Here is a 24,202-nt window from a genome sequence, read left to right on the forward strand (position 1 = left end):
GTTTTGTCTTAAATTATGTTAAACACGTAGGCATTTATTGACTGTTCGCGCGGCGTGCTCCGACCCAAAAAGCTGCGCGGATACTTCTTGACGGTCTTTTATCGGCGGCGAAGCGCTGCTTGCGTGGCCGATTTTAAGCTCGGCCACCTCGCAGTAGCAATCACAAAAGAGGATTTAATGTGCAGGCAACCTGGTCGAATGCTGCGATCATCCAGTTGCCTGCAAGGTTATTATATTCTATTCACAGGGCAGAGCGTAAACGTGATGCGGCAAACCGACTTATTCTCTCCTATATCATTGTATTTTGCATTTGATTAACATTGATCTTGTGCACATTTTTTAACATTAGCATACTTCAAATCTAAGCTATTTCGCTTTGAACATTGCGAGCTTGTAAGAAAATCTGCGCTTAAAATCAAACGAATACGGTAGAAGTGGGCTGGCATGAGGTGTCGAACAAACGAGCAAAGGACATTTTCCTATTCCTGAAACTTCAGAAAAATGCTTCATACTTCTGAACGGGGTAGTGTTCAGCTGCAACTTAATCATCTAACCATGGCCACTGGGGCTACCTTCCGGCAAATTCTGAGACTTGCGCAATGCACAGTTCACTGATGTGATGTGTGGACATTGATTTGCAATAGTACCTCCAAAAAAGTGGAATTGTTTTTTGGCGGAGGAGACGTGAAGCTGCCCTTGAAAGTAACATGAATGATGTCTTGTCCTTTGGCTCCAGAGTTTGCCGCCATTTGTCACGAATCGACGGAGCTCCACTTTGCGGACATCGACGATCAGCTCGAGACGGTTCGTGCCAAGGCACGCGAAGTGGCCGAGATCCGGACAGCCGCTAGCCTATCCGGCTCCGACGGAAGCTCGAGCCAATCCAGTCGGCGATCCAGTTTCTCGGGTCAGGACCATTCGGTAAGAGCTCGGATCTCAAATTTTATACTAATGTGGTTCATATTCCTACATACCCTATACTAAAAATTTTACTGGAGCCCCTCCAGGCTCCCAAGGAATCCCACCACACCAGGTGCATATTATTATTATGATTATTATTATTATCATTATTATTATAGGGCAGTGGTCTCAAGCTCATCATGGGCATATTATTATTATTATTATTTTTATATCGCAGTAGTCTCAAACTCATCTCGGGAAGCGGGCGTAGACAAGATTAAATACCCCAAGGGCTGGGACTCCAGGAAAGGGGGGGATTGCAAACGTGGCCCATAAAGCACGTGACCTCGATCGAGTAATAGAAATGGTGACTGCCAGCTACACTGGCGGTCGCCATTTCTTGGGCACGATCCTGGACTCCCTGGTTGAATTCACCAGGGAATCAGGCTCATAAATTCATCTAAAAGCACCATAGTCATCCACACCCCCTCCCTATAACCCCCCACCTCCTCGTCTCGGAGAACACCACTCGTTGACAGGAATCCAAACTATCATATCTGAAGGAGACTTGCGTCCCCCAGGGCGGCAGCGCAGGCGGTGGTGCCAGCCCAACCCTGCAGCCGGGCGACTTTTATGTGACACGGCACTCGAACCTGTCCGAGGCCCACGTGGTGTTCCACGTGGTCGGGGACGAGTCCCTGCGGGGCGCCGACGTCGGCTCCCGGCACCCCGTGATCCTGGGTCTGCGCAACGTGCTCAGGGTGGCCCACGAGCGGGACGTCTGCGGCGTCACCCTGCCCCTCCTCCTCTCCCATGAGCTGTACGAGGTGCGTCCCTCTGCCTCTCCAATGCGAATACTACTCAATCCAATCTAATGCTATTCACATTCATCTCAATGAAATTCGATTTGATCGCATACTGTTCGTATCTGATTCAATTTGTTCAAATTAGACTCGGTTAAATCCAATCCACAGCATGTTTCTTTTTAAGCTTAACAGATTCGTTAAAATTTGTGTGGGTGAGTTGCATGGTCATGGGGACATAACATTGGGGCCTAATCATTGAGATGAATCGAATAACTAACTAAAATGTAATAATTAACTTTTACAGCAGAGCTGTTAAGGGCTAGTTTTCCCAGTCTCGTCTCCGTCACCAAATAAATGTCGACACAAAACTCTGGACAGCTACCGTCATCGGTGATGGCGGCAACCAGTTGTCTGGTTGCTGCCGTTGCTCATAGATAGCGGCAACCATTCCAGCCTTTCCACTCTGGTTTTCACTAGAGTGGAAAGGCTGAATTTCTCTAGGCGTCGTCCTCGAGGTCATTCTAGACGTTGTCCTTGAGGTCGTCCTAGATGTCGGCCTCAAGGTCATCCTAGAAGTCGTCCTTGAGGTCGTCCCTGAGGTCATCCCAGGCGTCGTTCTTGAGGTTGTCCCTGAAGTCATCCTAGGCATCGTAGTCCTAGGCATCGTCCCCGAGGTCGTCCTAAACATCGTCCTCGAGGTCAGCCTAGAAGTCGTCCCTGAGGTCGTCCTAGATGTCGTCCCTGATGTCGTCCTAGGCAGCTTCCTTGAGGTCGTCTTAGACCTCCCTGAGGTTGTCCTAAGCGTCGTCCTCTAGGTGGTGTCCTCGAGGTCAGCCTAGAAGTCCTTATGGTCATCCTAGATGTCATCCCTGAGGTCGTCCTAGATGTTGTCCCTGAGGGCGTCCTAGGTGTTGTCCCTGAGGTCGTCTAGGCGTCGTCCTCGAGGTCAGCCTAGAGGTCGTCCTTGATGTTGTTCTAGACGTCATCCTTGAGGTTGTCCTAGACGTCGCCCTCTAGGCGTTGTCCTTGAGGTCGTCCAAAAAGTCGTCCTTGAGGTCGCCCCACCATAGTACAGCTTTGCTGGTCTTCCTTCACCAGAGTGGAAAGGCTGCAAGTATTTTTAATTAGTGAAAAAAATCTGTGGTTCCAATTAGAAATTTGCTTAGCATCATTGGAAACCACTAAATCAGTAATTTCAAGAAAGACTGAGCATGTACGTAGCACAGTTTATTGCGCTAAAGTTACCACTCATGCAACAGGCACACGGCTGGGGCTATAATAAAAGACAGATAAACCGTGCAGGCACATTATCACAGTGGTAGCATTTTTCCTGCTGCACAAGTGGTAACTTTAGCACTCCACCATGCTTCTTATGTACTCCAAGTCTTTCTAAATATGGACTAATTCAGTGATTTTCGACACTTGGCAAGCTTGCTATTTGAACCATGTTAATTTTCAGTAATTAAAATGTTAATGAACATATTTTAATTAATTAGCCGACTGCTGCTTACGTATAACTCACCTGCACAAACTGCATAAGTGTTGCTTTCACATTGTCTTTTTTAAACGAGTCTGTTAAGCTTAAAAATAAACACCCTGTATATTTGAGTCAATTGATTACAGTTCTGAGGTAGGGTTGTAAAGTGGGTCAGTTGGTAACAGTCAAACATAATGAAATCAGCCGTTGTCCTGTCGTGTTCGTTTCCTTTTCGTCGTCCATGTTTACTGAGGCTGTATTTCATCATGTTTGATTACTGTTCACAATATATTCATTTGAATTCTATTCAGTTGAATCCATTTATATTCAATAAAATGCTACAGTCACTGTCCGATTTTTCGAACTCTGAGGAGACCCCGAAATTGTCAGAATAGTCAAGCGGTCCGAAAAATCGATTTCAGTTAAAAGAACAAATTTCCGCGCATATTCTGCTGCGTATTGTGCACTTTCCACTTGCTTGATGTCAATTTTAAGTTCTCGTCAATTTCCCCTTTATATAATTCACTTTTCAGATGTTTGTTGATCTGTTTGATCACGGTGCTGCGCTTTTTTGGCGCCTTTGTTGGCACAAACGGCGAAGTTGAGGTTGGCGCCATTTGGCACTATTTGTAGACAACGTTTAGTCCACCAAGCTTGCTTCGATACTAAGCCTATCGGCAAAAGGCCTTTGCACTCAAAGGCCACAACAGCAGACGGCCGTTCTTCTCGCTATCGCTCTCGAAAAACACAGACCACGAGAAGAACTGGAAGAGCCATGAGAATGGGCAGACGGCGGCCATGTTGGCTATAGCGGAACCGGAAAACCTGACTATAGCCTCAACCCAGCTTGTTTATTGCATAGGACATGGTATCAAGGCTACAGGGCAAAATCAAAACAACCAAAATGGCAGTGACTAAGCTTATGGCGCTATCGCGGCAGCTGTTGTGTGGCTATAGGCTAAAGAAATCACGCAAACTATGTCCGAAATATAGAGCAATAAGCTTTATGGTGTCCAAAATTTCGGTCAATACCGTATTTACTCGCACAATGAACGCACTCACGTAATGAACGCACCCCCGAGGTCAGCTCTCAAAATTTCGACTTTTTTTTTTTTTTCACTCGCGTAATAAACGCACCCCCAACTCGGATGTCAAAATTTTGACCCCCTCCCCCCACGCGCGCGAAATGAACGCACTTTTCTATCCTGGTGCAGGGAGGTCGCGAATGCATGGGCAGCGTTGGCGAACAAAACGCCTTGCAAAAGGCGTTAAAAAAATTCGAAAAGATACAACGGAAGCAAGAAAAAAGAACATGGAGAGGAGGTTTGTTTTTTTGCATGGCGCAGTCTGGACTTGGGGTTCGCGCGCCGCCGCGCGCAAGGAGGTACGAAAGAGAAGTGCTCTAAGCGAACGAATCAGCTTGCAAAAGGCGGCAAAAAGAAAAAACAAAAAAACAAAAAAAAAAAAAAACCACGGAACTAAGAGAAAAAAACAGAGGAGCTTTTTTTTTCTTCTTTTTTTTTTTTTGCTCAGCGCTGTGCGCGCCGCGCGCAAGGAAGTAAGAAAGAGGAGCGGAGAAGCCCTCTAAGCAAACGAAACAACTTGGAAAAAACTGCAAAAAAAAAAAAAAAAAAAAAAAAAAAAACTTAAGGAACTGGGAAAAGAAAAAGATGAGCTTTTTCTCTTTTTGCACAGCGCAGTTTGGTTACCTGGGGTCGCGCGCCGCGCGCAAGGAGATAAGAAAGATAAGCCGAGAGCCCTCGCCTAAGCAACGCCTAAGCAAACAAGACAGCTTGCGAAAGGCACCGCCTGAGCAAACAAAACAACTTGCGAAACGGCAAAAAAAAACAAAAAAACAACACCCAAAAAACTAAAAAAAAAAGTTATTTTTTTTTTTTTGCACAGCTTAGTTTGGTTACGTGGTCGGGCACGCAAAGAGATGAGAAGTTACTTCGATTTTTCAGGATAAAAGGTCCCTTCATTATGCTCATTATGGGAGTAAATAGGACGCAAAAATTCTACTTCGCCTAATGAACGCCCCCCCTAACTTTGCATCGATTTTTCGGAAAAAAAGTGTGTTCATTATGCGAGTAAATACAGTATTATACATTAACTGTATGGGGTGAGTGACGGTTCGGTGAAAACGTCAGAATAATCAACGTCAAAAAAATCGGTCGGCGACTGTATTCATATTTGATTCATTCAGATTTGATTCAATTAAATTCAGCTCATAATTGATTCAACCTAATACTATTTGTATTTAATTCAATAGTCAGACTCAATTAAATCCAATTCCTAACCAGTTCGATAGAGTACTGTTCGTATTCGACTCAATTGAGTTCAATTCAGTTGAATGGATTTATAATGACATAAATGAAGTGCTATTCATATTCAACTCGGTCGAGGACTGTTCATATTTAATTCCATAGAGTACTTTTCATATTCAATCATATTGAATTTCATTCAATTGAATTGACTCAACTTTTGATGTTCTGTGTTTTTCCCTTTCCCTTGCTTGGTGGGACTATGTTCTATTGAGTTAAATTCTATCATATTTAATGAATCCGAATTCTATTCATATTTGATTCTTCCGAATTCCATTCAGATTTGACAATCGAATACGAATTGAACCTGTAATTTTAATGTAGTACTTTTCAAACAATTTAAAGCTGAACCAAAATTTTCTGAGTGTCAGATTCAATTGCCAAATCGGATACCCAAGGGCCCATTGGTGGGTGCTTAAAGGGACACTGACACCCCACAAATTTTATTTTTAGTTGGGCGATTTATTATGGTGTTGGAAAACTATGCAATGAATATTTTGCTACAGCATCGCGCATATTATTAATAAAGTAAAAAACCGCAACTGCTTGAAACTGAAACTGGACTGGGGAGGAAGAAGAAATATAGAGGAGAGTGTTGCCGGAAGTCACGTGGCTGTGAAAATTTTTTTTCTTTATAAACGTTTTTGCAGTTTTTAAAAAGCCACAAAAAAATGGGTATTGTTTTTCTTTTTACCGTATTTTCCGGTGTATAAGACGCGGCTTTTTTCAAAAGTTCTTGCTGGTGCGTCTTATACAACAGTGCGTCTTATACGCAAATTTTTTTTTTTTTTTTTTGCGAGTTCAGAAATTTGAAATTTATTCGGTTGATGTTCAAGCTTGTTTCACCAAAAACAAAATATCGCTACCGATCACGCGGTCGTAACACGGTGATACTTCAATACGGGGACCACCGCGTGCCACGTTTTAGGTGAACTCCAAGATTGCAAACATGCGGTCGTTGCGGATGCGGAGGTCCCAGGCGTAAGTAATGTGAAATGCCAACAGATGGCGACAATCACGCTTCTCGCCAAGACAAGCCAGGACAAGCCGCCTCTCTTTTTCAGTCGCCATTTTCATCTTTGTTCGCTCTGCGTACGTGCGTCGTCGTGTTTTCCTGCCATCTGCCCGGTCTTGCTACAATATGCCACCACAGTCGCGCAAGAGCTACACAGCGAAGTTTAAATTATCTGCGGTCGAGTACGCTACCGAACACGGTAACCGGGCTGCAGGTCGCCGTTTCAACGTCACCGAGAAGATGATTCGCACATGGCGACAGTCGTCCACCAAACTACAGGCGATGAAAAGTGGAAAAAAGGCTGACCACGGAAAGAAGGCGCGGTGGCCTGAACTTGAAGACCGGCTCGTCAAGTGGGCTCTTGAACAGGGGGCTGAAGGTAGGGCACTGTCAACCGTGCAATTGCGCTTGAAAGCACGCACTTTGGCCAGTGGAATGGGTGCCGCTGATTTTGTTGGTGGGCCGTCATGGTGTTATAGATTTATGCGCCGCAAAGCCTTGTCAATCAGAGCGCGAACGACAATGTGTCAGAAACTCCCAGACGACTTCGGAGAAAAAGTGGAGAAGTTCCAAGAATTTGTAAAGAAGGAAGTCGAAAAGAGTAACATCATCGACAGCCACATTGTGAACATGGATGAAGTGCCCCTGACATTTGATATCCCTATGTCAAAAAGTGTCGCTCAGAAAGGTGCCAAGGCAGTCACAGTACGAACAACTGGGCACGAAAAGTCTCACTTTACAGTTGTACTAGCGTGCTGTGCTGACGGAACAAAGCTGCCGCCGATGTTGATTTTTAAAAGAAAAACGATGCCAAAAGAAAGCTTTCCGCCTGGTGTTGTCGTCAAAACTAACGAGAAGGGCTGGATGGATGAGCAAATGATGGGAGTCTGGCTCGAAACCTGCTTTTCGAAGCGCCCGGATGGATTTTTTCATGCCCGGAAGGGCCTTCTAGTCATGGATAGCATGCGGGCACACATGACAGACTTGACACTAAGGCAGATTAGAACTGCACCCCTACAATAATACCCGGCGGTATGACGAAGATTCTGCAGCCTTTAGACATATCCGTAAACCGCAGCTTTAAAGCTGTTTTGCGACGCATTTGGGAGGCGTGGATGACGGAAGGCGAGCACAGCTACACCGCAACTGGACGCATGAGGCGCGCTTCGTTTAGTGAAGTTGCAAAGTGGGTCCATGAGGCCTGGAGTGCAGTTTCAGCGGCAACCATAACTGCGGGCTTCCGCAAGGCTGGCCTACTAGCTTCAGCGCCACCTCAGCACGACGATGACGACAATGACCTGAGCGACTCTCAGTGTGAAGAGACTGTCGCAGCAGAGTTGCCGCCAGAAATTGCCGAACTTTTTGACAGCGCATCCGAAGATGAAGACTTCGCAGGTTTTGAGTAGAAATAAAATGTTATGGGCGTATGAGAGAGTTCTTTCGTCGTTATTTATTTATTTTTTTTTTGCAAAGGAGTGGGTGGTTGGGGCGTGTGGTGGCTTTTTCGATCACTTCACGCCGCATAAAGGCCCAACCACATGCCGCGTCGGCGTTTCCCGGTTAACGCCGAGGTCTGTCCTGTCCAGATATGCGCGTCGCTTTTTTTCGGATGGCCTTCGGGCGATGCGAGCAGGCGCCGGGAAACGCCGACTCGTCTCAGACGCGCCCGTGTGGTTGGGTCTTACGGACTTCTCACAGGTAAGGTGCATTTCGCAATGGTCGCGCAAGCATGCTTAATTAGTTTCGTTAGCCTATGTGGATAAATTCGGGTGCGTCTTATACACGGGTGCGTCTTATATACCAACTTTTTCAATGAAAGCCTGCATATAGGGTGGGTGCGTCTTATACAAAGGTGCGTCTTACACACCGGAAAATACGTAATATTAAGTGTGTACCTTTGATGACCCATGACTGATTATCTTTAGTAATTGTGTCTAAACCAGAGAAAACGGCATGTGACTACGGATAAGAGAGTGAGCGCGACTCAAACTAGCCAGTTTTGATCGGCGGTTTTTGGGCAGAAAGAAAAGCAATTTTGCGCCACAAATTGTGTTCTGGGTAGTTGGGCTTTCATATGTCATGTACAATCAAAGACCTAGGTGAACATAAATGCCCTGTCAGTGTCCCTTTAACTCTTTTCTTACCACGGGGAAAACTGTCTATTCTTGAAGGGTCCCAGTGTTATTTTTTTTTCTAAAAATACAATTGGTTCTAAAATTGTGGCAGTACATCAAAATGTAGTACAATAAGTACTCTTATTAATAAGTATAAAATGGGAGCCTAACAAATAATACACAATTTAATTTCAGAAAACCAAAAATCATTGTGGCCAAAATAACAAGAATTAGAAAGAGTGGAGTTATCTTGGCAAAAAATAACAGCTAAAAAGTTTGAAATATACAAAATATGACAAATTTTAATAAAAAAAAGGTTGCAAATTGCCATGCTCGAGATAGAAAAAAACTTACAAGTTCTACCACATAGTCTCAACCATTGTGGCATGCATATGCCATTCCCTGAAGTAGTTCCTGGATGTTGTAAAACGCAGGCAAGTGTAGCAGATACTGCAGAAGATATTTGTTGTTCGCTCACTTGCACACTTGTAATGCATCTTGCAGGTGTGCCACTTTTGCACTTCTTGGAGACACTTGCAATGCTATTATTGAGTATGTACAGTGCTCATCATATGTATGATGCGCCAGTCTTTCCTTCGAAGATGTAATGCATTTTGATCCTGTAGCCACCAGACATCACCTCTCTTTGCCTTCTTCTCCCACCAGAAATCCTTCAACTCGGATGAGAATCCCCCACCATCTTTTAGTGTAGACGGCATGTTCACGAGGCAGAGTGCTATCTCCTCCTGGTGCTATTTCCTCTATCTCTTCGGTTGCACTCGTGATAAATCGCCACCTTGTGGGAAAGAGACAAGCACCGTAAAATTACATAAGGGTGCCCACCCAATATGAAGAGGAAAATGGTCAAAAACATGGGGTGGTCTATCTTTGGGGATGAGACAACAAAACTTTATCAATAAATAACGATTTACAAGGGGCATCCTCTGCAAACCATGTGACGTGGGAACTGATACCGCAGATCGTGGACACGGCGAATTAGCGTTTCACAATGCGATGAACGCGTGGGAATTCGCTACAAACTCCCATGCACGGGAGAGGATACCGCAGACTGCAGATGCAGCGGATTTGTGTTTCACGGTGCTCTAGACACGCGGAAACCGGCTAAACTTGCGTTCTGCCAGAACCAATATTGTGCGTGCAGATTGCAGACAAAAATGTCGGAACCCACTGCGCACCCGCTTGTCACGCATACCGGTTCGGCAGATTGTATGGTTCATCTTATTCCCATCGAACATCATGCAATGTCCTATGGGAATCTGGGGTGGGCGATGTTTTGGAATTTTGAGGTTACAGATATTTAGCCAGAAAAACTGGATGGGCGATATCTAGGGGGAGGGGGCACCCTTACGGGATTTTATGGTATTTTCAGAAACTCAAACTTGGGTGTCTAATCTAAACACCAGATGCATTGACAACAAGCACACATCACCTGGACTTGCATGCAAGACCAGCAAACAATGTGAAGGTTCAGGGTTGAAGGTTGAGAGGGGACAGTTGAGGCGAGGGCTTCGTGGGGGTCCGCAGATGGGGTCCGCAGAACCCGATTTGAGAACCACTGATCTAGTGCAGCGTATCACGTGTGCTCGGTGACTAATTTTGAGGCTATAAATAGCTTAGCAAAGCGAAACACCGTGCAAATATAAAGTTTATAGTTCGCCAAAGACGCAACAAATAACAACACCCCTCACAGCATGAGCAGTCTCTCGTTAAGGTAGTGTAATTTGTGTCGTAGCATCAAATGGTTAAAGGCAGGTTTAAGGGAGGATTGCAGTTTTGTTCACTGTTGCTTTCCGGGTTCCCTCAGGAGATGACGATTCCGTGGTGCCTGCGGCGAGCTGAGCTGGTCTTCAAGTGCATCAAGGGATTCATGATCGAGATGGCCTCTCTGGTGGGCGAGGAGACGCGCACCGTCCAGTTTCTCGTGCCTCAGGTCAGTGTCCGGCATTGCATTGCGGCGCCCGGTACGCTCCTCCAACCGGTGCGTTCAGCATGGCCAGGGGCTCTGGTGCACCCCAGACCCCTGCTCCGAAAAAAATTCCCGCTGGTTTAGCGTCTCATTTGACCGAAACATTGAAAGCAACCGCAAAGTGGCAATGAATGACGTCGTAACAACCTGCGTGTTGTATTGTCGGACGTCACAATCCTGGCAGTTGGTGGTAGAAGTTGTAGCCAAAAGCATGAGTAGACTCAAGTTGCCAGTCCTGCCTGCCGAAGCTTCCACGAACTGTTAAGCTGGAGAGTGCCTTGCAGCAGGAGCAGCATATATTGCACGAGCCATTACTGCGATGCCGGCAGGCTCATGGCAGCATGATGCACAAGGCAGGAATGGAGGTGTTTGAACGGACCAGTGAGAGACGCGTTGCAGGCAGTATAGACTGTCTGAGGCGGGCTGTTTGGTTAACCTATGGCCGCTAAACGAGCTACGCTTGGAGTACCGGTACTCAATTCCCCAATTACCTCGCGAGTGTCGCCATTTTGGTGTGCGGAATGGGCGCAGTCGGCGACAGTTACGATTCGAAATTTAACTTCCTGAAGGTTTGGTGTCGAGAGACTTTGGCAACGTCATTTTGCTCTGTTATGGACCAAGATTTCTCAAGGGCGGAAAAGTGTTTCTCGAAATTTTAGATAAAGCTTCAGACAGCTGGCAAGAGTAATCTTAAGCAACCCCGTCAGCTGCGCTCAGACTGATCTGATGGGTTCTTGGAAGCTCCCCGGAGCTAAGTTGTTTTTTTTACAGCAGAGCTGTTAAGGGCTAGGTTCCCCAGGATCGTGTCCGGTACCGAAATCATGTCAACACAAACCTACGCAAACTTCTGGACAGCTACCGCCATCTATAAGCGACAACGGCAAGCACACAACCAGTCTGGTTGCCACCGTCGCTCGTGGATGGTGGCAACCTTTCCAGCTATCATAGAATAATGGATACTTGTGTGCGTTGGTGGGAATTCATCGTAGGAAACAGCGCAGAAAACAGACGAGGATGAAGAGGAAACACACGAGACGAGCGCAGCACTCGTCACGTGTGTTTCTTCGTCTTAGTCTGATTTGCACGCTGTTTCCTACACTCTTATCAGTTTTGGTTTAGACTCAGGATGGGTCGGCCGCGTGCCCTTTCGGAGAAAGAGGACTGGCTGCTGAAGGAGTGGCGACGTACGCAGCAGCGCGAATGGGTCCGCAATTGATGCGAAGCCGCTGTCGCCTCGACTTCCACTGCAACCACCGCTTCAGACTTCCTTTCAAAAGAAGAGCACATCGCTCACCTGGAAAGCCACCGCCGAGAGCAGACGTCACAACTTAAAAACCATGCAGAAAAAAATGGCTCAAATTCATGCTGTTCTAGGTTGCCTGGAGGTTTTCAAATGCGTATTTCACTAATTCCACGATTATAACCGGCACTAATTATTTTTATACATCAAATATAAAGATTACAATGGGAACTGCAATGATTAGCTTACACCTAATTTCCAGACATAGAATATTAAAAGTTACTCTTCAGAGTGTAATATAAATACAGTATAGACCACTTACAACGTAACCGCTTATAGTGCAGGACCAGGTATAACGCTGCTTTTTTAAACCACCGGTTCGCCTCCCATAGAACTCCATGTATTTACATACCGCTTAAAATGCAGGCGCACGAAGGGAAATACCGGTTATGGTGCGGTTTCTGGAGCAACGCGCCGACCGCGCCGACCGACCCGCGCAGCGAGCACGCTTCCCTGTGCGACACTAGATAACGGCGCTAGCCGCAAGCGGCACTCGCGGGGGCAAGGATGGCAAGGACATTGCTCGAGGAAGCGTGGGAGAAGCGAAGAAAGAGGCTTCAGTTGCCATAGCGACGGAGGGACGCACACACGTGTCGTTCACGGCGCAGGGCGTTGGAGCAAGCCCAACCAGCCGTTCGAACGTGTTGCGTGCCGGTCGCGAGCTGGCTTCTTCTATCCGCAAACATGGCGTCGGTGGTGATTGTCGACGTCGACGGCGTAGTGGAAGCTGATCGTTCTGCGTAAAAGCGCTATCCTTGACTGTGAATTTTCGTTGTGTGTCGCTATGATAACCCAGCACGTACTAGAAGGGAAGATCCGCCTACTCGTGCGGCGATGTCGTGGCGGCACTCTCAAGACAGCAGAAACGCCCGTGTCGTCGTGTTTGTTTACTTCGACTACAGTGGTGCTTTCTATGCATTTGTGTTTTCGAACATCGTCCGGATTTCTTATTTGGAGCATTTCATGCGCGCATCTCATGCCTTTTTTGGAGCATTTCATGCGCGTACCGTATAAAGGATGCAAATTTTCACGCGTTTTCATCACCGGAGAAAAGTGATTAGGGTTAACAATCCTGAACGTTCGCAACGTCCGTCCGCAACCTGCGACGCCGTTAAAAGGCTGCACCAGGCAAAAGTCGCTCATTTCTTTCAAAATGTGTGACACACTTGAGAGAGAAGTGTACTAGTCTGGTGAAATAAAGACTTCCCTCAAAGTACCGTAAGCTTTATTTTTCATCTAATATAAAATAAATTGTTTTACAAAGGTAAGTTTATCTCATGGCATGTACTTTGGCCTGAAAAATTGATGTTTTGGTTATAGCCCGGTACCGCTTATAGTGCGGATTTTCGCGACTCCCGCGACATACGTTATATGCGGTCTACACTGTACTGTCACATTCTTGCAAGTGCATATAGTTAATGTTGCCCACAAAAACAAAACAAAGTTATATTCAAGTTCCTTTTAATACGTCCCACGATTTCGGGGTGTGCAGTGATTTCTGACCAAACTGTTCAATTTCCAATGTGAAAAAGATGTTGGCACAGTTCCATCTTGATTCAGCATTGTGTTAATTGTAGATTTTGTGAGTCGCAACTCACAAAATCTGTTTGTTTATTTAGAATTTTGGAAAATTAGGATACAACAAAATTTAACTCAGACATGCAGAAAATTGGGAATTTAACGAGAAACAAACGAGAACACCTTCCGAATAGCACGAAAAATAAGCTTTGAAAAGTCGGAACCCTAGTTGCAACGTGCAGACTAAGTCAGTGTGAATCTGTTCCTTGTACGTAATGGGGGCGCTCCGCTGCAGGGAATCTCGGAGGACCTGTTTGCCAGCCTGTCAGCCATGCTCTCCTCCATCTTCCGGGTGTCCAACCCACTGGTGCTCAAGTAAAGCGCCTCCCTTCATTGGACAAAGCCAACGCAACTGTTGACGAATCACAGAAGAGGAAACATGGTGTACATTTTACAACGTCGCGACAAAGGGAAGTCCTGCAATGACCTGTCGCGAAGCAACGGGCCATTAGTTACAACGAAATCCTTACCTTAACATACTCAATCTAGGGAATGTCCAGCAATGGGAAAAGTGAGAAAATACCCAGAATTATAGGGAATATTTGGTCAGCATGGAAAAAACAGGGAGTGGTTGTGGAATTTGGCCACAGCTTCGTGGGAGTCGGGGAAATTTGTGAATGAATGTTGCTTTGTTTTTTTTTTTAATGCATGTTTATAAATTTGAATATAACTGTGTATTTTTTGGGAATAGTAATAATGATGTAGAAACCAGCAGAAGTATGAAACCTGAATCTTGTTTTTTGAGCTTTCTTGGCTTACCGGTCAGGCTAGTATCATCATTATTGATTGTTCCGCAAGTACATTCTTTCAAAAGTGGTCCGGAAATTTTAGATGTAGTGGCGGTAGGCCCTTTGAAGATGTTTATTGGCCATCTGCGAATCACGATGACTTGCAGATGGCCAACAGACTTATCGCAGTATTTATTTATGGAGGTGCTGATCACCATGATTGATGAATATTGGAACTTATGATAGGTATGTAGAACCTCTGTTATACATAACCTCCTCTAGAGCAGCAGTATTTTTAGAGACTTCATAGGACGGGTGTATTTCTCGAAAATTTTCTGCCCACCCATCTCCCGAATTTTCGTTTTAGAGAGGAGATAGTACCAAATGTTTTCTGATAGTAACAAACATATTTCTGGACAAAGAATAAACATAGTATTCAGTGCTTTCAGATGTATTTTTATCCTTATTTTCGTGGTTTTAGGAAATAATCTCAAAGATTTGCCCACCTGCCTCTTTTTTTCCCAATTGTCCTCCGTGAAAAGGTGGGCATTCAGGATATTACGGTATGCTAAATAGATAGGAATCTCTCATCAATTTGCCATTGTGTCTATGTTACACTTGGGCATACTGGAAACGACTGAACTTTTGTGATGACGTAATTTTCGTGAATTCCACGATTTTGAAGAATATGTTAAAAAGAATCAACCGATATTACCCTATGATTTTGAGTGTATAGCATAGCACCCACAATCGCAAAATTTTGTGCACATGAAATATTTGAGAAAACCACACTTCACAAAATACTGAGCCCACGTAAATAAGTCATTTACTGTATTTCAAATTCCAATATTGGAACTTTACCATGCCATGGTAAAGTTATTTTTCATTCAGTAAAACCATTGCTGCATTATTATCAGCATTACAAACTGTATCGTAACTCATCTTTACAATATTCATATCCTTCTTTGAGAATTTACTGTACTGGTGATTCTACTACAGTTCTTTGAGGCACATTCATTAATTGTGGTGGGGTGCCAATTCCAGTAGAAGAGCTGAGTCTCGAAACATTAATAAGAAGACTACAGGGGGCATTACCCGTCATAGCTACAGTTGCTTTATACAATTATATTTGTACTTTGTTGCACTTTGACGTACGTTGTCACCGTTTTCACTGGAACGCAGCTTGCATTACAAGTTGGGCTGTAGACTCTGAGATACCAAATAAAAATGTTGAAAAAATGTGCTTAATCTTACTTACGTAATCTTTTTAGGTGTCCCTAGACAGCCTGTGTACCTACCAATCGGTGCACCTGTTTGTCTGGCACATGCAATGTGGTATAATCTCAATGTTTGAAATAAATGGCTCGGGCCAGCTACACCTTACGTTATCGTTCCGAAAAATGTACAACTCGATTTGCCGTGTTTGTGTCGGACACTTGCCATACTTGGAAGTTCCGCAATATATTTTTCACGGTTTGTGGCATTGAATTCTGTTGAGCGCGCTTGTCACCACAAACCTGTGTGCTGCAGAGAAGTGACACCCTCGAGGTCGTCATTGTGATCCTACGCATCAGGCTTGAAGGGCAGCCATAATGTGATGTCGAGAGGCAGCAGTTTGGCAAAGAAAAAGGGCCACATCAGCTGAGGTAGCTTCGAAACGGGAGGAATCCCGGGAGGGGAAATGCAAAGACGAGTGCCACATTGTATGTGGCATTGTGTGCTTTCTGGTTTGGCTCCGTTGCTGTAAAAACATTGTTCACTTTTGCAAAATATTTATTAGCGATGCTGTTTATTCTGTTCTTTGCCCCCTAAGGGAAGGGATGGCATGCCATTAGTGCCCGTCACTGGAGCAGGAACATCATCTCTATCATCTGTCTCCATGGAGGGGCCTTTCGTCACTTGGTGATATCGTCGCTAGAATTTTGGGGCGGATTATAATTTTTACAGTGCATGGCTTGCGTGGTGTGAAATTTCGGTACCCATACGGTATTTCCCGGGCTATAGTCTCCAGGCTGTACATGTTTAAAAGTAGAGATTTTCGGCTGTGCAGACTATCTACACGTGCGGACTGTACAGGATTTTTGTTTTTTAATATTGTTAATTATGAAGAGATGAGGTGGATTTTGTGAATGAAACAATGTTATTGATGACCTATGAATAATACAAGCTTCTTTGTGAGCTAAGAAAGCAGACATTTGTCAAGGTGTGTCGACTATGCACCAGGTGCGGACTATACACCAAGTGCGGACTATCTAAGCAAAATTTTTTATTTTTGACCCCAAATTGGCCCCTGCAGACTATACACCGTGTGCGGACTATAGTCCGGAAAAGACGGTAGATCAAAGCGCTAGATCAATACTAGGAACAGCTCTGATTTCAATGTTGATGCAGTTCTGTATTGCTAATACATACCTGCCAACTCTCCCGCATTACTGTAAAACGTATGAATTTGGACTCGTTTTACAATTTTACGAATATCTCCTCAAAATTAAAAAATTTGGCTCATTTTTTTTATTACAAGAGGGGGAAAAGTGCTTTCCAGAGCAACGTCATGGTAGTTACCACAGTGCAATCGACTTACAACGTTAATGAGAAAACATGAAAATTTTATTGTTATAACTAGGGTGTGTATTTTCCGGTGTTTATTTGTGAGAAAAATCGGCGGATGTTTTTCGGTGTTTATTTAGTTTCAAAGCACCGGTGTATTTCGGTGGAACGTCTCGCGACGAGGCTAAAATCGGTGAATATCGGTAAGAAAAGCGATTGATCACAGACAGAGAGTTCCAATTTTATTCACATAGTTCATACACTTCTTCTCTAGGAAGCAACTATTTCTCACACTTGGTTATTATTGTAGACGAAAGCATACTTTCATGCTTGCATCTTCACGCAAGGAACGTGCTGCCGTCATGGTGCACGTTCCTTGCGGTTCGCAACCCGCAATTATGAAAACGCACACTCCTGTACGACACTGACGTTCGCAGTGTCTTCCAGGAACCACAGCAACCTCTGAATACATGGCTTGCACCGACATCATTTGGCCAGACACAATGAGGAAAAGGCACGAGAGAGCCTACCCTCCACTGTGTTAATTTTTCCACAAAAGGGCGCCATGGGAGACACAATAGGGGAAAGGCGTATGAGAGCTTAGCTTCCACTGCGTTCACTAGACACTTTTGACCCCCAGAAAGGAGGGTGGACTGATGCCACCTGCAAGCCATGTATAAACACTGGAAGAATGCAGGATCTACGAGATAACACGTTTGACGAACCTCTACGGGGTAAGGGTTTCGCTAGGTCGGGAACGTGCAACGACCGGTGTGTTTTGGTTTTAACCAGGGCGAAAATATCCAACCACCGGTGTTTTTCGGTTTTAACCGATTTTATATTTTCGTCACCGACGGATGTTTATCGGTGTTTTTCGGTTAAAACCGGAAAATGCACATTCTAGTTATAACTGATTACCGTTGTATCTAGACTAGAAACTGAGCGTTTCTAGTCTAGAAATTCTAGAAACTGATCGTTACAAGCAGTACATTGTTATATGTGGTATCATTATAAGTGGATTGCACTGCATCTGTCAACCCGATGGCCACAAAGATCCACGTCATTATCCAAATCCAAAACTCCCAAGGCGTCCAAGTGGTCCAAACGTGTCACCTTTGTTTGAAAGTCCGTCATTTGCAATGGCAGGCGATGCGAGGTGAGGCTAGATAAAATATAAAACTGTTTCTTTTTTAGTCCACTAGCTAAATTACAGACGACTATTAACCAAATGCTCATACCCGTAATGTATGTTTCCCTTTCTCTATACCTGAGAGGTGGTGTTTTCTACTTAATCTGAAAAAAAAAAAAAAATATTATTTTATTTTTTCTTTTTTTTTTTTGAATTCAAGGGGGTGTGTCCAGGAAAACTAGGGGGGTCTCAACCCCCCCTAGGGGGGGTCTAGGGAAATCCCTGCAACGAACAACGGTTTCTTTCCGCAGCGATGAGGGCACGGGGGAATGCGGATGAGGGGCTCCCCTAGGACTCCGAACGTGCTACGCCATCTGGCGGAGTACGGAAGAAATGCGAGCAAACCTACGCCAAGCTCGCTCTATGGCGAGGCGCCGCCGTTACGACACCTCTCTCTTCTTCCACCGTGGTGGAAAGGGTGCCACCCCCGTCTCCCCAGCGGACGCGCCGCGAATTCACCCCGAGCCTAGGTCGGGACGTGCTACCTGAAATCACCGCTGAGGCATGTTAGTATGAAAAATATATTATTGTGCCGCAAGATCTAGTAAACTAAAGATTTTAGAAAACATCACGCGCCCCCCATTTTGTACTAAACTCCAATAAAAGTTGCTACAAAAAAGTTTTTTCCGTTGGTTTTTACGTTTCTATTAACGTTGAAACGTACGTATCCCGATTCAGTTACCAAAGCAGCCGCCTGGCGGCGCGTTGTGGCGACGAAGGCACCGGAGAGGAGAAAAGTAAATGAAAGGGAGGAGAGCGCCGAAGGAGCGAGAGAGAAAGAAGGGAGCAGAGAGGAGACGACCGCCATTTTTTAGCAACGCTGTCGGAGAAGAGCACTGCTGAGGCTACGCGTCGTTTGCTACGGGCCAACTTCTTTTTCGTCTGAATAAAAGTTTGTGGCACTGGCAATACGGCGAAAAATCTTTATTTATTAGCTTTTTAACCCAGCGAGGAATAACAGAATGTCATTTTCTTGCCAGAGCCAGCGATTAGGGGTGTCGCGAACCGGCCGCGGTTCGAGTTCGACCAGGTTCGACTTTTTCGAACTTTTAGTGGAAAGTTCGACGAACCTTCTATTGAGGTTCGACTCGTGTGCGCATGCGCGACAGGCTGGCCAGTTGGCTTCGGATTGGAGGATAATGGCTAAGAGATTAATTAAGTGCAGCGCTGATTGGCTATTTCAGTTAATAGAGTACTAAAAATTAAGTTATTAACTTTTTCATTGATTAGAATTAGTTTCTTTTAATTGCAGTTGTTCACAATATAAAATAACCCTTTGCATAAAACAAATTTCCCAAACCTAGACATGCTTGTATTAAAGTCTGGCCACACTGTCCACAAAGTCGAACCGGTCGAATCTGGTGAAAAGTCGAAGGTTCGTCGAACCGGTTCAACCAAGTCGAACCCCGAAAGTTCGACCAAAAAATCTGGTTCGACAAAAGTTCGCGACACCCTACCAGCGATATAAAAGGCAATAATCGAGATTTAGATGCCGATCCCACGCATTCCGCCGGGAGAATGATCGAAGATGGCGGCCCTTCCCACTCAGGTGGGAGCAGCCGGGAGTTCACGCGCATGCGCTCATGCCACTCGCTCTACGCCGCGTGCTGATTGGCTCACTTGGGAGGAGAGCTTTACGTTCGGCGAGATCATAGACTGACCAACGCTGGGCTAAAGCACTGGATATAATGTATTCTGGGCGAGTCGTGGTGAGTCGGGGGAGTACTGTTCGTGCATGCGGCGTCTATGAGCGGTTCCGTAACTGAGCTAGCTTAAGCTAGTGTGCGAATCTTTGAATTTTCGGTTAGTAGTTTCGAATAGGTGAGTGGGCTTGGCGGCACCAGGATGACAGAATTGCTGAATCCACTCTTCACGCGGGCGCTGCTGCTGTCTTGTTCGGCGCACATGTTGAAGTGGGATTCTGCCTGTTGCTATCGGGCGTCGTGTCCAATGACGACATGAGCACCTCGAATTGGGATGCGACATTCACTTTTGTGCTGCGAGAAACCGAAATCTGGACTTGACGCCGCAGGCATGAAGATCATCGACAGCAACTGAGGGGGCGGTTTCCAGGCCCCTGAATTTTCACCGCATCAGCAGTGGGCTTCGCAGCACCAGGGTGACAGAATTGCTGAATCCGCTCTGGCTCTTCACACAGGTTGATGAAGACCATCTTTATGCTGTTAAAGATGAATGCTCTGATTTGCTAGTACCACAAGCCCTATGTGTCATTGTTGGTGAATGTTTTGACACTAGCATACTTATTACTAAGCTGTGGCGACATTGAAACAAATCCAGGCTTCTATACAGTTTTACTCGAGCAAATCCTTTGTTAACTAAAAGTGATAAGGACAGACATAACCGACCTCAAGCAGAAAGTTGATTGTGCTGAGAAAGCGGTGTTTATAATTCTGGAGCTTACAAAAAGTGCTGCAAAGTCTGAAAAAGATGTAATACCTCGTTATCTCGAAGTCATAAAAACCAGAAAAAAATTCGAGATACGCGAAATTTCGAAATAAAAAAGAGCCGGAATTTTTTACCTCTGATCGCGTGATGTTCTAGATAAAACTTCTATCAATCGAGGCAACATCAGCTTCTCTGATAAAAGCAACTTTTCTCTGAAGTTTCAATGATTTGCACCGTTTGGGCTGCGCCATCTTCACGGTCAATCGAGTCACGCGCCAACAACATCAGAGAATTCACAACCGATGACCGAATTGAACATTTGATCCTTGCTCGTATAGCACCGCGAAACAATCAAAACACTCTAAAAAAAAAAAAATGGCGGACAAGCAACAAGGAGCAGCAACACTCCAAACGAACGGGACATCTTTGCGAAACAGGAGACTGACGAGACGACGACCGGACCGGGAAGGGACGGGAAACGGGAGAACTCAGAAGCAAAGAAGGGAAAACGAAAGACAGAGCGGAACAAAATGTCAAAGGAGATGGGGCACCGAACGCCAGGCATCCCGGTTTGCCATTGGCTTGTCCAAGTGAAAGTAGGGTGACCACCTTCCGGCAGGCGAAATGCGGGACACCCTGAACAGGGGAGGGGGAGGGGGGGGGGGGGGTCGGGGCGGGGCGGGGCGGGGCGGGGCGGGGCGGGGCGGGGCGGGGCGGGGCGGGGCGGGGCGGGGCGGGGCGGGGCGGGGCGGGGCGGGGGGGGGGGGGGGAGGGAGGTAAAAGGAGGGCGGTATTTTCATAACTCAAGAAAAAAAACATTTAAAAAAAGTCACCATCACGCGCACCCCGATATCCTGTGCTCTCCGAAAGCATATTATACACCTGAAAATTGTGTGGCGGCAATTCAGCTAAAATAATTTTCCTTCACAGTGATATATTTTTGTGTAATTGTAATGGTAAATATTTCATTATAGGTGTCTAAGTTGAAACCATAAAAATTGACTGCAGCAGACCAAAATTCATAAAAGGGAAATAAGAAATCGTAAATATTTTTTGGCTTATTGTTCCCTGTCGATACTTGCTCTTATACTGATATGCTCTTGCACAAAAGTAGGACCTTATGTTGCTGTTCTTTCGACCGTTGTGCGACTAAAAAAAAAGCTTTCTAAAACAACTCTTTCGCATGACACAGTATTTTTATTTATTTTATTTTATTTATTAATACTACCGGCCGCCGTGGGGCGGCCAAGGTAGGAGGGATACATGGACCAAGTTTTACGAAAAAAGCAAGCACAGAGTGTGGCAGCACAGCAAAACAAAAAGAAACAAAAAAAAAAAAAAAAAAAAACAAAAAAAAAACATTTTACATATATGATCACGAACACACAAAGAGTAGAAAAATATTCGTTTGAGGGGTATCAAGGCCTGAAACCTCAAAACTCTGGTAATTCGTTTATCAATGTTAGAAACAACGTTAGACAATTTGAAGAGACGATTTGTTCGGGTAACGCATTCCAGGCATGGATAGTACGAGGAAAATAAGAGTATTTGTAACAGTCGTTCCTGCACTTTATTTCAGTGATTGATTTACTGTGTTTATTTCTTGTGAACCTAGCTGTGTTGAAGTGAAAGTAATCTAGATAATCCAAGTTGTAGTTCCCATTTATTAGATTAAAAATAAATTTCAGTCGATTGATCTGTCTACGTTTTTCTAAAAGCGGAAGGCCGGCCTGTACATAAAGCTCCGAAATCTAGGTGTTTCTGCCATACTTGTTAAATATAAATCTTAATGCCTTCTTCTGAATTCTTTCTAATTTGTTAATATTACATTTTGTGTAAGGATCCCACACAACGTCGGCATAACAAGGTTTATACCGACACGTTGCAAACGAACACGAAAAAATAATCCTTGGATTACTCGGGAGGTTTTGCATCTCAAACGTAAAATAAACGGAATTAAAATTAAAAACCAAAGAACAGACAAACCTAGTATAACACAACTTCGAAAGCAATTAAGGTCAATGATTCAGGAGTCAAAACGATATTTCCATAATGTGACCTTAGATAAATTTTTGGTATCCGATCCTATTAAATTTTGGCGATATATGATCAAATCAAAACAGCCAATTAATACCATAACACAGAACGGAACAGAAATTGATGATCCATTCGAAATTGCCAGCTCATTCAACGAATACTTCACATCTGTGTATACCACGGATAATAACCAGAATCCAACCATAGAATTCTCACCGAAAAGCATTCCGAGTGTTACCATATCTAAAGAAGGCATTTTTGCAGCATTGCTTAATATTGATACTAAAAAATCTGTGGGACCAGACATGATCCCAAACATTTTTTTAAGACGGTATGCGGAATCCTGCTCAAATTTCTTGCTTGTAATTTTTAACAAGTCAATTGAATTAGGGCAAATCCCCGACGATTGGAAAACTGCTAAAATAGTTCCAATATTCAAAGCAGGAGATTCCCATCATGTTAATAACTACCGCCCAGTATCAATTTTGAGCAGCTGTGCAAAATTGATTGAGCATATTTTGTTTAAACATATTGTCTCTTTTCTTGAAGAGAATAACTTTTTCAATAAAGATCAACACGGTTTTAGACGTAATTTATCTACAGTTACGCAACTAGTGCTCACTGTGAATGATTTCGCAAAGTCAATGGAAGTGCTTCCTCCGACGGGCGTCGGAGGAGTGGGACCTGTGTGCAAATCGTTCCTCCGACGCCGGAAGTGACGTAGTGGCGTCGGAGGAGAGACGGCTGTGTGGAAATCGTTCCTTCGACGCCGGAAGTAACGTATCATTCCCGGCCCCGGATGTTGCCTTTGTTATGACATGTGCGTCTGCCGCTGTAGCAGCTGTAGTCTGTAGTCTTCTGTGGTCGGGTCGTGGCCGCGCTGCTGTCGGCTCCGGTCAGGCAAGCTATTTTGACTGATTTTTCGCACTCTTTGAAGCGTTTTGTTTAGCATTGTCTTGTTCTTTTTAGCAATACATTTTTCCGTATCTAGTGCTACTCTTTGTATTTTAGCTTTGATCGCACCCCCAACGTGCCTCGAGTTTTGGTAGCCGGCGATTCGATGGTGCAGTACTTGCCATTGAATAGTCGGTTGGCTGTTGAGGTTGCGCCGTTTAGTGGTATTAGAATCGAGCACTTGTTTTCCCAGGTGTCTGAGAAGCTACCCGATTTTGATGTTGTCATCCTACACGTTGGCATATTAGTGCCATCGTGTACATCGACAAATATCGTCGTCTAGCTGCCCAGATCTGTGAACGCAATCCAATGATGCAGATCGCCTTTTCTGCCGTTCTTCCGAGACGGGAGAATAGGTTCTGCTCATTGGAATGGCAGCGTAGTCACGCTGCAGAGATCGAGGCTTCGAATGACCGTTACCGAGAGGTGAACTCGCTGCTGCGAGAGTTGTGTCGCAGGGAAGGGTTCACGTTCCTTGACGGGCTAGCTGACGAGTGGCACCAGTGGATCCACCGCGACGGCGTCCACCCAAACCGGATCGGCAACAAGGTATGCACACGTGCGTTATGTCGCTGCACTAAAGAGCGCGAATATAGGGCGGCTACGATTGCAAGGCTCACCGTAAAAAGGGGAACTGAAAATTGACCTGCGTACGTGGCGAGCTAAATTACTGGTTGGATTCAACTGGTTGACAGAACGGTGCCAACTCCAGCAACGAAACACGGCACAACTTGGAAGGTTGACCAGTCTTTATTGTCAAAAACCGAAAATGAAAATAAATAGGTTCGGTGACGTTCACGTTTCCGGATTGAAGGAAGCACAGCGTAGCTCTAAGCACCG

The 24,202-nt window shown here is 45.0% G+C and overlaps 1 protein-coding gene across 3 annotated transcripts in view; it reads left to right on the forward strand.

The window, feature by feature from the left end:
* Positions 1-24,202, forward strand: part of LOC8034107 (protein C12orf4 homolog) — a 106,968-nt gene that overhangs the window by 36,758 nt on the left and 46,008 nt on the right. For 2 of the 3 annotated variants that reach the window (XM_042294402.1, XM_042294403.1), the window contains 3 exons: positions 737-921; positions 1,482-1,727; positions 10,462-10,587. In XM_042294402.1, the coding sequence (XP_042150336.1) occupies positions 737-921; positions 1,482-1,727; positions 10,462-10,587 (557 nt within the window). Of the gene's footprint in view, positions 1-736; positions 922-1,481; positions 1,728-10,461; positions 10,588-13,736; positions 14,673-24,202 lie in introns of those variants that run through there. The other variant, XM_029966659.3, reaches the window with a different exon arrangement.

Source organism: Ixodes scapularis, unplaced genomic scaffold (genome assembly GCF_016920785.2).
Source record: "Ixodes scapularis isolate PalLabHiFi unplaced genomic scaffold, ASM1692078v2 PGA_scaffold6__148_contigs__length_123643588, whole genome shotgun sequence".
In the NCBI taxonomy this organism is placed as follows: domain Eukaryota; kingdom Metazoa; phylum Arthropoda; class Arachnida; order Ixodida; family Ixodidae; genus Ixodes; species Ixodes scapularis.